Below are 16,503 nucleotides of genomic sequence, written 5' to 3'. Positions count from 1 at the left end.
GGGGCTAATCGTTGACCTGTACTGAATAAGTACTATTTCCTATGGTTTTTTTCTTATGTATATTTACTAATGTGGCTAGCCCTTTAGCCCAGTCTTGCAGGGGCTATAAGCAATTATCTGGTCATTGTAGGGAGTGGGTTTGCAGAGTTCTTATTTAGCTTGGCCATTATGTTGATCAAAATAATTCCAGTATTGCATACATTGCAGAAAAGCTGCAAAACATTTATTCAGTTAATTTTTACTTTATTGTGTTTAGGGGTAATCTGAAAAAAATAAGTAGCAGTTACAGCTTTTCAGTAATTTTTTTTTAGTTTTTTTTTAGACATTTTCTAATTACAGAAGCATTAGACTATTTTAAATATATGAATTTAATAACATGCTTTTAAGCTATGTTCAGCCCAAAAATATTAGTTTAAATTTATCTCTCATAATCGTCTGGCTAATTCTGGGAATGGTTGCATTAGCACCACTTCAACAGCACTGAGTTTTGGTGCCTACAGTATAAATGCATGCTGACTGCTATGGCTTTTGGGTACAGAGAGTCCAAGTTGTGACTGACATACGAGTATAAAATACTGCTAAACAAATGCACAGTAGGGTGTTGGGGTTTTTTATTCTACTTTGTGCTGGTAGATACTATTGGCTATGTTGCTTGGCTACAAAATACTTAGGCTGTGTTTCTCTTAGATTACCTTTTTAAAAAAAAAAATACAGTAGAAAACAGGGAACCCATCTAGGCTGAGACTTTCCATATTGCCAACTGTCTCTTGAGAAAATCATTGTCAAGCAGAAGAACACTGAAATATCACTCCAGAGGACTGGAATTACTTGGAGGGCTGGAATGTATTGGGAATAGGGTAAGATGCAATAGCCTTACAACAGGAGTTGGGCACTAAGGGCCTTAGCAGTAATGATTCATTATAAACTAACACCTCATGAGCTGGAAACAACCTAACAGAAGAAAGACCTAATGTTCATACTGATCGCTTGTATCTTTCCAGTTGTTGTCTGCTACTTTGCTCACCTTTAATGTTTTGGGTGATAGGCCTCACACATTCTCACTCTTGCTGGTTCGCTTGTGCTAAAGCAGTGCGCTACCAACCTGCTCTTTTATAAAGATCATAGAGTGATCTCACGTGTTATTTTGGGCAGTGACATGTGCCTTTGAGGTATAGACTGTGACTGTTTCTTAAAAAGATTAGTTCTTTGTTCCAGTTGTCTTAAATAAAGGGTTGTATCCACCAGTTTTAATAAAGTTTCATTTAAGTCCAGTGGTATAATTGTATGTGCATACTACTGAATGTGATTTATAGTTACCATGTGGAAATTTAAGGTGGAATTTATGCACCCTAATTTATGCATATAGAAAGTAATGTTTAACACTGAAGTTATCTGCCCAAACTCCCACTGATAGTCAGTGGAGAGAATTAGGTACCTCAAGAGTTCAGGCAAGCCAGATAAGGTAAACTTCAATGACTAACTCTAAGCAGTCTTTCAGGCCATTTCAGATTAATTACTACTTACTGGAGATTTCTATTTCTGGCTCTGTTTTAGAAAGAGAGCCTAAGGTGAGTAGCTCTGACTTTGTCTTTAGACCTTCAGACTTCTGAAGTTAGTTTCATCTAGATGCCAATATGAGGTTAGATCAAAACTGCAAATTCAACATTAAATGATTGTATCTGTCTTCCTAAAACCTGATCTTCCTCTTACCTTTTAAATTAATTTTAAGGAGGAAAACTGAGTTTTTAGAGTGTAGATTATTTTTATTTTTTCACTCCTGCTAAATAAAAACATAAATAAAAAAATTAATAAAAACACTTTTCTTATTCTTTGAAATGTTTCTTACAAACCAAAGCCCCCATTCTAAGAAAACTTGCCAAAGTTAGAATGGGCCAGGATTGAGGCTTGCAACCATAATTAGATTCCTTCGTATATAGTCACTCTGATACAGGTTTTATTTACATTGTTGCATGTTATTTCCCACTGGGCCTTTGTTCATTTAAAGCACAGGATAGGCAAAACCTATAATTCTGTCTGGCCTCATTTGCTGCACACTATTTTATATTCCATGCAGACTGTGAGTTACTAATTACCGCTGGGCTTTTCTGTGGTTCTGCCACTGTAAAGCAGTTGTTACAAATTTTGCAGTTGTTACTGACTTTTATCTTTACAATAGAAGTAATGTAAAATGTATAGTATCTGTTACAGTTAATGACCTGAAACAGAGAAATTAAAGCCAAAATAGTCAAAGGCGTCCAAAACCCTACATCCTTACTTGACAAACCCAGAGCAGGATGCCTCTTTCTTGGCTGTGGATATCTGTAGTGGTTACATCTATAAGCTGGTGACCTTAGTCTCACCTATATTCGGTGGAGAGAAATGATCAAGGGAGCTGTTTAAAACAAATCAGATTAATTGTATCCTAAAAGAGCCTTTCTCCTCCCCATCACCACTGTGTAGAGAAAGTTCAGGTGGCTCCCTCAGAAGCAGATGTTTAGCAGACGAATCTCACCAACAGAGCCTGACTCTTCAAAGATAACCTTTCAGAGTGTCTTCTGTATTCTATGACTAATTCCTATTGACTTCTGTTAAAGAGGGGATATGTGATGTTTCAAATTAGGTAATATAACAAAGCAAGGATCTTGTACACAGCAGCCTTTTGTTCTGTATGACTTGACTTTATCCCCAAAGCTCTAAGTGCTGAATTAAAAACTGCTTTTTATAAGCTATTATTATTTCTGACTTCAAAGCTACAGCTTTTTCATCTGTGCTGTAGTTTTCCTGTGCATGCTTACTTATGCATGTAGGTAACTTTATTTGCAGTAAATCATGACATTTAGTTTGATATTTCCAGTATTACAGTAAGCTAGTGATACATGTCCAGCTTCTAAAGGTGTTAAGGCTATCTGTTATAACATTATGAAAATTTATATTTAATCCCATGTATTTCGGAATACTTACCCAAAAAAGCATTTTTAAAAGATGCTGAGGTTGCAAAGTTGAACATTAAAAAGATAAAAAGTACTAGTAGGGTTGGTTATGCAACTCTTCAACTTCCACCTTATTTCAGAATGATAATTCAGCCCAGTTGTGTGTAAGTATTATGAAACAGTCTTAATTACATAAACACACTTAGTGTTTTCCATAGTACGGATGTTTCCCCCCCAATATGTGGAAATAGCTAGCAGTTACATTTTTAAAAAACAAAAAACCAACCCCGCCCCACGCCCCCAAAAAAACCCCAACCCCAGAAGTAGTTGCCTTGCCTGGAGAATTTAACCTACATTAGTGATATTTTAACATAATTATGAACAGGAAAAAAGTAGGTGGTGGGCAAGTCTGAGTATGGTTTATTTAATTTTGTTGCATTCCACAAATATATTTCACGTGACTGTTGGCTATGTGAAGAGGGGTCCTTACTACTTCTCTGAAGCTTTACAAATCGACAAATTCAACTGGAGAGATGAAGTAAGCTTTTCTCCAGCTCAGCTTATAGCCTAGTGGCTGAAGTAGTCTTCATGGAGGTGGCAGAGGAGGTAATTGAATCTCCATCTCATGCTTCTTGGCAAAGGGCTCTTAAGCTTTTACAGAAGGAAGAAACTCCATCATTACCTTTTCTTCCAAGAGTTGCATCTGAAAGGCATTATGAGCCACACTTATGATTTCTCCCCCCTCAACTGAATTTTAAAATAAGATCATAGATTTTTTTGTTCTCATGAGAGTTTTAAGAGAAGATGGAAGCCCCTCTCTGCTACTTTAAGTAATTTATGGGAAGAACAAAGTTTAGTATCCTTCTCCAGGTTTCTACATCTATAGGCTGAGCATGGTGATCTTAGGCACTGTGTTACTCAATGTGAGAGGTCATAAAGTGTCACAGTTTAGCTACCCTGCCAGCCCTCAGGCCTGCCTGTTTGGTCATGGTTACCAGATGGAGCTTTCCACACTGTCATGTTTCAATCCATACTGAAAACCAGTCCATGCACCAATCTACAAGCTCATCACACAGCAACTATGGGATCTTGTTTGAACCTTTTAGAACAGATCTGTAACCAGTATGCACGGGATTCACAATGTTCAATTACACTTTTGATTAATGAAAGTGGATTTCTCTCTGTTGGCTAAAGAAACAACCCCCATACATACTTATTCTTGTAGGTACATACGTGCTATTGTCATTTAACTAGTGAATATATAGATTAGAATATAATAATTAGATTCTAAAGGGTATATGGTGTTCCCCTCCTTTTTTAGAAAACAGGTAATGCTAGTAGTTACCCACTGTGGAAATGTTGTGCATTTAGGCAATACAAACTGTTCTTCTACTTACCTGGGTAATTACTTGTATAAGCGTTTTGGGACTGAGAGTGATAGAATGTGTATACAAGCAGTAACTGTCATAAACAGACTTACTTGACTCAAATACTGCACCAGGTTGTTTTTATTCTGTAACTGAGTAGTCCTAAAGATGAAGTGGGACTGCACATACAGAATACAAACCAGATACTTTCTACTTTCATCTTCTGTTGAAAATCATAGCCTAGGTGTGATAGTTGGATTTGACAAGAGAATATCCTAAAATATTGTGTTCTTGTTCCCAAAACATGTCTGGAAAAGAATTTGATTAAAAGGACAAGTTACAAGTGAAGTAGGGAAATAGGTTTTCTGCTGTACCTAGCAATCTCATATGTTCTGACACAAACTTTATGTGGTACTAATTTACCACAAGAAAACACCTAAGAAAGAAATTGCATTTTCTGCAAAATAGATACTAGACACCCTCAGCTGTCAGAGATGCAAAGTAAGCTGCTAGAAGGAAAAGTCAGACAGGTAGTGGCTGATAACACCACAGTCATATTAACAGCAATATATACTTTGTGCCACCAGATCATGCTAAGTATTTCTGATTTAGAGAGGAGAGACATACTGTCTTTTCACACTGATAACCAGTTATGTTATGTTGCAGGGGGGAGAGTGTGTAGTTCAGCAGTGACACAGTTTTTATCCCACTTCCTCTGATTTTTTGCTTGCTCTCAGGTTTTTTTCAGGTTATTTGAGGGTACTAGTGATTTGAGGCTTTATTCTCATGTAGTAGCATTTTTAAACAGCTAGACAGTTCTCAAAGGTGGAAGTTGTGTGTATGAAACAATGTTACTTTTGTGCCCATATATCAGTTCAATTTAGATGACTGTGGTAGTACCAAGAATTAACATCTCTTAATTCCTAAAAGAAAAACATGCTGCAGAGGTTGACTATGCCTTACAGACATAGTGGTGTGTATCCAGTACTGTGGAGTTCATATATATTTTAAATTCACATACGCAGTGTAATTGTTCTACCATTTTAAACATAAAAGGCTGTCAGCAGTTGGAGTTTGTGAAAATACGCAGTGCAAGAGAAATGGTCTTGGAAACGAATAAATCAAATCCCAAATATTTTAATTTATAAGCACATTGCTCAGGATTTCCAAACAATGGATAAATACTTGAATAGTGATTTTTCTCCCCTAGGGCTTTTTTGGTACATTTATTTAAAAAATAACAAAACCAGAAAAATAAGAAAGTTGTAGGGCACTAACTTGGAAACTAAAGGCTTTAAAGTCAGCACTTGGAGTACATTTGAAATATGTGGTTTGACATGATGAACTTTTGGGTATAGGCCATGCACGCAAATGGCTGTCCTTTTACAGATGTTGAGAGACTCTCTCTGCAGTGTTTACCACAGTCTCCAACAGTAATGTTTAATAAAGTTTCTTACCTACTACTTGAAAGAATCAGGAGAAGGGAGGCAACCTGCTGCTTTGTAAAGACTCAGAAATATACTCAAGACAAGTTACTTTCCATTGATGTTAATGCTTAGTAGTATATATTACACATGTATTTTATATATACACATATATAATACATGTAGTATCTGAATTATATATACACACATCATGTTTATACATAATACATTCTTTCGCTTGTTGAGGACTAGGTAGAGGTATTGCCTTTTTAGTTTTAAATGAACATAAACATCTTTTAAACTTTTTTCAAAATGAGGGAGTTTTAAGATAAGTCACATTGCCTTGCGTTTTCCATGGATCAAGAGCACATACAGATAGCCACTGCAATTTAGCTGACAGGCTGTAACTTGTTAAATTATTGTAACTTGAGGGTATGTCTGAGCCCTTAATTCTTGTTGATACCACTGACTTGGGCCAATCATCATAAAAGGTAGTGGGCAAACACTTTTTATAATGGGCAAGTGCTCCTTTCCCCTCTCTTGACCAGAAATACCCATATTCCAGGACTTAACAACATTTTAATTTACTTTTGTATCTTATTTTAAATCCTGATTGTGAAGGATGGCATTCTGTCCAATGTTACCATGTTATTGCTATCTTAAGTGGAGTTGTGATTAGCTTTTTTTAACAAGTAAACACTCTTTGCGTTAGCATTGACTTGACATGGTAAGAAAGAAAACCCAAAAGTAATATTTCACATTTTATGATCCTTAAGTTTGGTGATTATTATAGTATTGTTATTATTTATTATATCCATGGAAAAAACGTAAAATGTTGCAAGTTCTGTTTTCACATGGTTAATCTACCGCAGAAAGCTTTCTTTTAGGCATTCTGACTCCAGTAGTGACTGTAACTAATCATGGTTCTGAAAAAAAAAATCTGAGAAAATAAACATGAAATAAACGATAAAGGAAATCTTTTTACATTTTGTCCTGTCTCTGGTTGTTTGGTATAATAGGCTGAAAATTCAACTATTCTGTTTATTGGCAGAAGTTATAGTGATACAGCTGGGATTCATATGTTCTGTATTAGCTAAGTTACTGCTATTTAACCTTCTTGGATTAACAGAAACTTTACTTGCTTTTAAGAACCACACCTTTGCATATATTGACATTACAATGCACTATTGGTTAGTTAAGGGAAAAATGTGTACTTAGGCTTACTGCTCAAAATTATGCAGGAGGCAGCTTGGTATTTTGGGTTATTCTTCTTTAGCGCTAGCACATTTCCAGAATATGTTGGAACTAAGGAGATGTATTTGTTAAATAAAATATATTTTTTGTTTTATTTTTGTGATGCATAATATGCACATGCTTTCCAGAATCATAAAACAGTGTGCACCTCCTCCCTCCTTTCTTAATGTATCATGTCCAGTTCACAAAGTGTTTAATTACATATTTAAATTTAATCATGTAATCATTTAATAGATGTAAGTAAAAGTTTAAAGTTTAAAATGCACCTACTTGCTTTACTGAAATTAGACCAATAAGTCTGTGAGCCTGAAAAGAAAGAGAGAGTTTTATGAAAATGCATACATATCTGAGTAACACTGAAAGCAGAGTTCAGCAATGCCCAACGGGCCACTTCTACAATAGCAATCCACTTCTGAAATGTTGGTCTCTGAAGGGAAGATCACTATCATTCTAATTAGAGCTACACTACAATGGACTGCTCACAGTAGCTATTCCAAAAAGTTCTTTGAAGGTGAAGATGAGTGGTAGGCATTCTCAGGAATAGAAAATTGCTTTCTCAAGTAAAAAAGAAAAAAAATCAACCAAACAAAATAAATCTAAACTTTTGGCATCCCTATTTAAAATAAAATCACTGTATTTCCAGTTTCGATATTGCTGATGGGCACTAAAGAAATATATATAATTGATAAATTCCCAGAATAGGGAATATGTAATTATACTTGCAAATAGATGTATTTTGTGAGCAAATGAAGAGAGACAAAAATATAGCAGCTCCACCTCCAGTGCTGCACACAGTTCTATTTTTGGCTTCAAAATTAACATTTCTTTTTTCTACTAATTACAAAGGCCTAATTTCTAAGAACTGTTTAGTGCTTTTAGGTAGGTAAATTGATGCAAGTAAGTATATTGATACAAAAAATATTTGATGATGTTCTGATCAGTTTTTTATTGACTTCTTTTTAAATACTTGTCCAGGCTGTCTTTAACCTTCTAAAGACTAGATCAGGCAGTTGGCTAAAATTGAAAACCTGGTATCAAAGCGCAGTCCTTGATTTTCACGCCAAAGCCAGCACATGTTGCTGTATAGACAGTTTTCTTTTTTACATAGTTTTACTGCTTCTCACAGAATTATATCCTGGAACTTGACATACCATGCAGAAATTTCTGCAGTCTGTTAAAACTACTTAAAACTACAGCTGCAAGAATCCTAGAAACTGAGTGAAAAGTTTTCTCTGTGGAAGATTGCAATGATCCTGCCAAGAGCATTCAAGTTATCACAAAAAGATTATGACACTGGTTGCTTTTTCTTTTAAATAACAATGAAAATCTGGAAAAGACGTCATAGAACTTAGCTCTGTAAGTAATAGAAATTATAGAAGAACACAAAGAGAAGGACAGGTAATAATTATTTAAGAGGAAAAGTACCTGAATTGGAATTTTATTCTGTTACCTGGAACACAAATAATAGATAGACCATCTGCTGTGATAATGAAAATGACAACATTTCAGTACAAGGACAGAGTTTCAAAATTTATTTCTAGTTCACGTAGAAGATTTCAGCCTCTTTATTGACTTGAGTTTGAGAACTGCTATGTTTTAATAACCCAGAATCACAGAATGGTTGAGGTAGGAAGGGACCTCTGGAGATCATCTGGTTCAGCCCCTCTGCTCAAGCAGGATCACCTAGACCTGGTTGCCCAGGACCATGTCCAGACGGCTTCTAAGCATCTCCAAGGAGGGAGACTCCACAACTACCCTGGCCAATCTCTGTCAGTGCTCAGTCACCCTCACAGTTAAAAAAGTGTTTCCTGATGTTCAGAGGGAAGCTCTTGTGTTTCAGTTTGTGCCCTTGCCTCTGGTCCACTGAAAAGAGGCTGGCTCTGTCCTCTTTGCACTCTCCCTTCAAGGATTTCTGCACATTGATGTGATTCCCCTGAGCCTTCTCTTCTCCAGGCCAAGCAGTCCCAGTTCTCTCAGCCTTTCATCATAGGAAGGAGGCTCAGTTCCTCAATCATTTTTGTGGCCCTTCGTTGGATTCTTTCCAGTAGCTCCACTCTGTCCAATTTGGCAAGTTAAAAGGATATGAAAAAGATCTGCTATAAATTTGCTTTTCACACTTTTGATGTGACAGTGGAACATAATAGTACCAATCAAAGGTAAACAGAAATATTCGAGCAGATGTAAATGCAGTAACACTTGTTTCTCTTCACACTGAAATCGGGAAATTAACAGCTAGACATTCTTTCTTCTGAATAATAGCTGTGATCTGACCTCCCCACTTTTTTATATTTCCCCCACTTACAAGTAACTACGTGATACTATAATCCACAGAAACTGGTTTTATGTAATATGTTTGGTGTCTTTTTGTAAAAATTTTGGATTCTTTATTTTGTAGAAGTTAATATTATTTCTTTGATGTTAAGTGGTCTGGAGACTTAGAATTGGATGGAATTATGTCAATTTTCAAAATACCTAGCTTTTTGGCAATCTGACCATTATAACAAAGCAATATGGTATGGTAAATGATTTGGTGCCCACATTTGATGTGTCTAGAGGAAATACTGTAGTTATTTCAGAAAATTATTCCAGAGTAATACAATTCCATTGATTGCACTAACTAAGCCAGTAAGTAAATTCTCTCCTGCTATTATTATATTGTAGTTAAGATACCAAACAATTTTATGTATGTACGATTTGATTAGTGATTTTAATATACTCTGGCAGACATTCATCTCCCAATTTAAACTTATGACTGCATGGACCATTTCTTAGGAAATTATAGTCTCTAGGTTTTAACCAAAGATTTTCTGGGGTAAATAGGCACATGTAACTTATTTTTATAAATTAATAAAATATGGTTTGTGGTTTTCTAAAAATTTTCTGTCAGAGAAATACTCAAAGTTTTGTTCCTTTTTCTCATAAAACGTTATTGAATTGATGTGGACTTCAAAAGTAGGTTTAGATGATCTATCAAAATTCATAAGTTGTTAAAAAAGAATTTAATTTTAAAAGACCATTTGTAATTTAAGATAGTTTCAGTAGTTGTAATTAAAGTTTTGATACTTTAAAAATCTTTTTTGCTTTCCACCTAAAAGTAACTGTTTATCAAAGCTAGAAGCATTGCCTAAATCTTTACTAATATGGATATAAAGTCAATCTGTTGAATTTTTACTAGAGGTATTATCTGTATTGAAAAACTATCACTGAATAAAAAAAGTTAGCACGGTTGAAATCCAAGGTTTGATCCTAGAAATGACAATGGTGTCATGACATACGTAACTAAGCAAAATGATACCTTTGACAGCATTTGAACTTCTGTGAGTGTCTTAGTTCTCAGAAAGTTTTCTTAAGGGAAGTTCATGTATTTGTGACTCCCTCTAGTGGATAGCTTTCTCAACTATACACTAGGAAATGTTCTCCATATTAAAATCATCTGACATTAAAAATTGAGAGGTCTTTGTTTTCATGGTGAAGATCTGATTCCATTCATGGACAGTCAAAATGTGTTTGTGTGCATCTTGACTCATTATCACTCATTTTGCAATATATTTTTTAAAGATTTTTTTAATAATGTTGCTGGTGATAATCATACCTATTTATATGCACAACTAATATTTATACATTAACAGATAGAACATCCTTTTTTTTCTGTGCTACAAACCTCTTCTATTTCCCAGACTTTCATTTACATGACTATATTCCTGAAATGTTTACAGTTCACCTTCATTATTATTTAATTATATTTCAGGTACCACCAAAGTAAATCTTGTGAAGATCCCTTCGACTGCTTCCAGTCCTCGAGACACTGCTCTAGCAGCTGTTATATGCAGTGCACTTGCAACAGTGCTCTTAGCTCTTCTTATTCTTTGTGTTATCTATTGTAAGCGACAGTTTATGGAGAAGAAACCAAGCTGTGAGTTTCCAGTTATTACTGTTTCTTTGTAATATTTATATACCAGTATTAGTTTGTCAGATCTCTCTATAGGTAAATAAATGAAATGTCTACAGCATTCAAGCAAGTTCATCATTGAGATGAACAAGCTAGCAGAAGCCCAAGACTCCATACAAGTTTGCCAGCTCAGTGTGGGTGTTCCAGCTTCTACTGAGAAAATGCTATGCAGATGTCCAGAAGTAGTCCAGTTGCATTAATTCTGTGCCATACTCAGTTAGATGCTGCACAGATATATTTGGACCATTTGGGATCAAAGCTGGGACATCATTACAGAGTTGCAATGCCAATGGGAAAATAGCAGCTTGGAGGATCTGTTCATCACGTGCTCTTGTGAAACACAGATTAGCTCATCAAGAAAATGAATGTGGCCAGTATAGATAGCAGACTTGCTATCAGTTTAACAGTTCAGTTATCTTAACTGTTCTGGTTTTATGGGCATATTCAAGATGAATTAAATGCCTAATCCAGTTAGATTTGTAAATTTTTTAAAAAATCCATACCAGCTCATCAATGTAATTGAGTTTGTTTATAATAAATATTTTTCTGCCTTTTAATTTGAATTAAGAAACAGAAAAGTCAAAAGCACTCTAGTTCCCATTTATCATTTTAAAAAACTTTTATTAAAATACATTTATAGCATCTAATGAACCCTGGATATCAAACAAGAATAATATCTAGGAAGAATTGATGTTATCACTGCTTACAGCTTAAGCAAAACCAAAAAGAGAGGCATTGTAAGAATTGTTCCGAACCTAGAAGATGCTTTACAACCTAAGTTTTGAGAAATTCAGACATAGTGAATTCAAACTGCAGTTAGTGAAGTTTAGTAACTCATTTGCCTTGGCCTACAATTATACAGATTAAAGGAATTCATCTGTTAATATAAAGCTCTTTAAGATAACATAAACAGAATCTCAGTGGCTGAAAGCTGAATGTGGAAAACTTCAGATGGGAATCACTGAGAATCGTTAAACACTGAGAAAATGTTAACAGTGAATAAGATATACTCTCAAATCATCAAAATAAGAGCAGATGTCTTCCTAGAAGAGGCTGTAGTTGAACCAGCTGTTCTAGGGTTTGTTGCAAAATCTGTGGTTTGTGTTATATGAAACCACATGATCATTGCGGATCTTACAGTTGGAAAATGTATGGAAATACTATATGACATTTAAGCATACTATGAAGATAGGAGGGTCTGAACAGGGAAAAGGGTATCATTCACTAATATATATTTTTATTCATTTCGTCTAAAGGGTCTCTGAGATCACAAGACATTCACTACAATGGCTCTGAATTGTCATGTTTTGATAGACCACGGCTAAATGAATATGACCACAGGACATGTTGCCAGTGCCAGAGAAGCACATCACAGACATGTGGTATGTTAGGTGTACTAAAAGGTGACTTTATGGCATGATGAACATTTATATAAGATTTATCTAACACTTGAGTTGTGACATTTAACTTTAACTACAGAGCTAGCATTGTCAAACTACCCTTTGTCCTAGGCTAATTTCTCAATAAGCAGGTAGAATTTCTAAGTAGCTATTTGGTTATGATTTTTTTTCCTATTTTCATTCCAGTGACACTTCACTTATTAAAAAAATAGCTTTAAATGTCTATCTCATTTCTTTCTGATAAAAATAGCACTGCATCTGGCTTTGAGAGTTAAATTAGTGTGAAGGATTTACCAGACAGTATCTAAGAACATGATATGAATGCTAAAGGACATTGACAACCTGAACAATTCAAATCATTGAGATCTTGTGAAGTCGTATCAGAACAGATGCACTTATGATGTTAACAAATACATAATTTAACATAAAAGCATGAGTTTAAATATCATCCTAATACATTAACTGAGCATGTGGTACTTCCTCTCACGCATATCTAATTGAAAAGCAAATTAATTTAAAAAGTAGCTACTCATGACTGGCATCTATATTACTCGTGGAGGAAGGGCTTGGCTTTTATAAGTAATTTGATTTTGAAGTAGTGAATTAAAGGACCCATTTTTTGCAATAAGAAATCTCTTTCCTCAATCTGTATATTATAATGTAACTAGCAAACTAATACTCAAGTTTGAAAGAGTACAGAGACTAAGTTTATACAGAGCTTTAACACTTTTAACATTATTAAATTAATTTTCATTCCTTAGGACCAGTTCACTTGATTCCATCACTGTGCTGTGAGGAAACCTGTAGCATGGAGCACAGCAGTCACAGTTGTGCTTTCCACTCACAGACTACGCTTAATGAAAGGTAACTTAGTTTTATAAATGTCTATTAAACATTAAATATTTGTTATGCAGTCCTCCACAGATACAATTTCTACAGTGGGAATTTTGATGAACTGTAGCCATATCCTCCCATTTTGTGCAAAAACAGGTTTATGGTGAAAAATTAGTTTTAAGTATTACTTGATAAGTGCTGACTTAATTTCGCTGAAGAAGGGACTTACTTCCCTCACAGGCAGATAGCCTTCCTCTTACTCTATGGTACCTTAAAGGCTTTGGTGACCCCCTCTTCTGCTATGAGTTACCAAGGTGCTGCATAAACCTGCGAATCTGGGGGGATTAAGGTACAGCTTAGAAGTGTCATGAAGATTTCTTTTTTTAGAAACTCTTAATGACTGTGAGATTTGAAATACCCAGAATTTCTACCAGATTGTAACCATTATTTTCTCCTGATCAGCTGAATATAAATACAGTAGTAGAGTAGTTATTTCTACAGCAGTGCCATGAGCTAAATATATAAAATTTGTGGTGTCATTCAGAGTTTCCTGGTTACATATTTTAACACAGGATGTATTTATTTCTTTTAGCTAGAATTGTTTTCCATATAAGGTTTAAATTGGTCTCCAGCTGTTTTGTTCTTATGGCCAAATGTAACTAAAAATGTAGAGGCAGCTTCTTCGTAGGTATTGTTTATGCAAGGTGACTTAGTGACCTAAGTACAAGATACAAAATACCTAAATTTTCTGTAACAACTAGTTTAAATACCAACAAGCTTGTGTCATCCTTTTATACCACCAAGGCTGACAAATTGAGAGTTGTGTACTTTGTGAGGGATCTTTTGGTTAAGGCTTTACAAATAAATGTTACATCCATGCTGTGTGGACATCAAAGATCCAGTGGTTCCTTCCAGTAGAAATGGAGTTTGCTCCAATTTCCTTTGCCAAAATAATGTATTTCCTTCAATTGTGGTGCAATGTCCTGACTTTTGGCCTCATCTATGAAAATGCTTTGTATGTACATCAAAGCTATTAAAGCATCGTGTTTTAGGAATGAGTGAGGCTACTTAAAATCTGTTATAGGCAATGTTAATGTTGGATGAGTTTTCTCACACCAGTTATTACTGTATATCAGACTTAATATAGCCTTTACAGTGTTATAAATCTGTAGGCGGTTTTTGGAAATAAAACATATTAGTATATCTTTTTGGTTTTCTTAATACTGATTTTGGTATACTATAGTAAAAAACATTACTGGGCTTTCAACAGAGATAGGTATCTATAGTGCACTCAAACATGTCAGTATCATCATGCACTTCAAATACACTTGAGATAGGTAATACTGAGTTTCTACTTCCACTTTCTTCCATTTTCCGTAAAATAAAAATAATCCTTATAAGAATTAAAAAATCCATGCCCTTCTGTAATATTATGTCCTTTCCACATGAAAGAGGAGAAAAACTTTTCACATTTTGAAGGCTAGACAGAACAAACTGAAAAATCTAAAGTGAATGCATGTTCAGTATGAAATCACGCAGACAGGAATTTCAAGCAGTCTTCTTGTCTATTCCCTTCCCCCAGTCTGAACCCACTTTACTTCTTTCACTTCCGTTAGATATTTGTCTAGCCTGGGTGTTTTTTGTAAAAAGAAAAAAAAACAAACCCTAGTGTTGGAGATTCCACAGTCTTCCCAAACATCTGTTTTGCTGCAATTCAAGCCTGTTATATCATGTCTCAACACCCCACCTCCCCCTGCATTGAGAACAAATAAATTCCTTCCTTTTTGCAACAGTCTTTGTATCTGAACACTAATATAGTATTTTTTACCATATTTCTGTTCTTTAGACTATAAACCACCCCAACTGTAGTTCATGTTTTCTAGAACCCTGAATTCACAATATGAAGGTCTCTAGGCATACTCTTTACCTCCAATAGTGTTCTCCAGAGCTTTCTTCATTTCCGGACAAGGAACAAACTGTATTCCTTTTCAAAAGAATTTGTACAGGATGCCTCTAAAGTATTAACTTCATATAACTCTGTTAAACCTTCTTGAGATACCTATAATTAGTAATGGCAATAATTACAATACTGATAATATTTTCTGGAATGCTTTTGAAATCATGTGTCTTTTATCCTTCGCAGGGCTTCTGATTCTGTTGGAGAAATGATTCCTACCTTCCTTGGTTCTCTTTCACACTCTACCTGTGGAGACATTTCAGATGCTTGGCCTCTTATGCAAAACTCAGCTTGTTGTGACAGCATTTCTTTCTGTGAATCATATTCAGAACTGGCTGGAGGATCTGCAAAATTATGCAGTCCTGAGACTGAAAATGCAGCCACTGTTGAATTGGATAATAACCAGGAACTAAGTGAAGTACTTATTTCAGCTAAATCTCTTGATGGAAACGTTGCAAAGTCCTTTGAAATCTCCAAACATAGAACATGCATAGAAGTTTCATCACTTCAGAACTCAGCAGCTGCTGAAACCCAGCCAAAGACAAAGCACAATGGAACAGCAAATGACTTTACAGACTGATAAAGAGGTAAAAAATGTAACTACAAAGGAGTGAGAATGAGTACTCAAGGCACATAGAGCTAGATAAAAATAGAATTGTAAAAAGTTGTAGGGTTATGTTTCTCCATAGGTTACACCAAGCCATTGCTGAAATATATTAAAACTCTACAAGAGATCCAGCAGTTTCACATTTTTAAATCACTGACTGAATTTGAGAAGTGTAATTACTCAAGCTGTAATGTTGAGATAATACGAACCAGAATACAGGGGGAAGTGTGTACACCCGTCAGCTTTTATCAGGTGTTTTTTTCATTAAGTTTCAGGGGGAAAAAAACAGTTTAATAGCCTTATGATCAAACTATTATGTGAGGCTAGTCCTTGTTTATGAGGGAAGAACTGAGGACTTGTCTTTGTTCATTGTAAACAAAGCATAAAAGACATGCAAGTGTTCATCCAAAAATATTTACAAAGCCTTCTCTGTGAAGTTACTACAGCAGTAGCAGAAACAGAAGAGAGACTCTCAAATGCTTTTTAATGCCATTTGTGTTCCCATGTCATCAGATAAAACATTCCATAAGTTTTTCCATAAAATATAATTTAATCTATAAAAGCTAAGTGAAAATGCAGGTCTGAGGTCAAAATGATAAACAATCATTTCTACCACATAACAATGTAACCATCACAAAACATCACTCTGCTACTGCTTCATCATTGTATCTTTGTGAATATTAGCTGTGCTCTGTATCTTTAAAATGGCATTTTCTACTATTGGAAGTAACTTGGATCCACAAGTAGCTAATCTGTGAAAGAATCCCAAATCTTGGCATGT

General features: G+C 35.1%; 1 protein-coding gene across 1 annotated transcript in view; it reads left to right on the top strand.

Annotated features, from left to right (window-relative positions):
• The window catches only part of TNFRSF19 (TNF receptor superfamily member 19), a 46,203-nt gene extending 30,508 nt beyond the window's left edge, over positions 1-15,695 (top strand). Inside the window, exons 5-8 of the mRNA XM_075727628.1 lie at positions 10,724-10,888; positions 12,181-12,306; positions 13,086-13,188; positions 15,302-15,695. Coding sequence (XP_075583743.1) covers positions 10,724-10,888; positions 12,181-12,306; positions 13,086-13,188; positions 15,302-15,695 — 788 coding nt within the window. The remainder of the gene's footprint in view (positions 1-10,723; positions 10,889-12,180; positions 12,307-13,085; positions 13,189-15,301) is intronic.
• Positions 15,696-16,503: the final 808 nt, after the last annotated feature.

The sequence above is a fragment of the Pelecanus crispus genome, chromosome 1, assembly GCF_030463565.1.
Source record: "Pelecanus crispus isolate bPelCri1 chromosome 1, bPelCri1.pri, whole genome shotgun sequence".
Taxonomy (NCBI): domain Eukaryota; kingdom Metazoa; phylum Chordata; class Aves; order Pelecaniformes; family Pelecanidae; genus Pelecanus; species Pelecanus crispus.
This window is presented reverse-complemented; position numbering and strand designations above follow the sequence as displayed.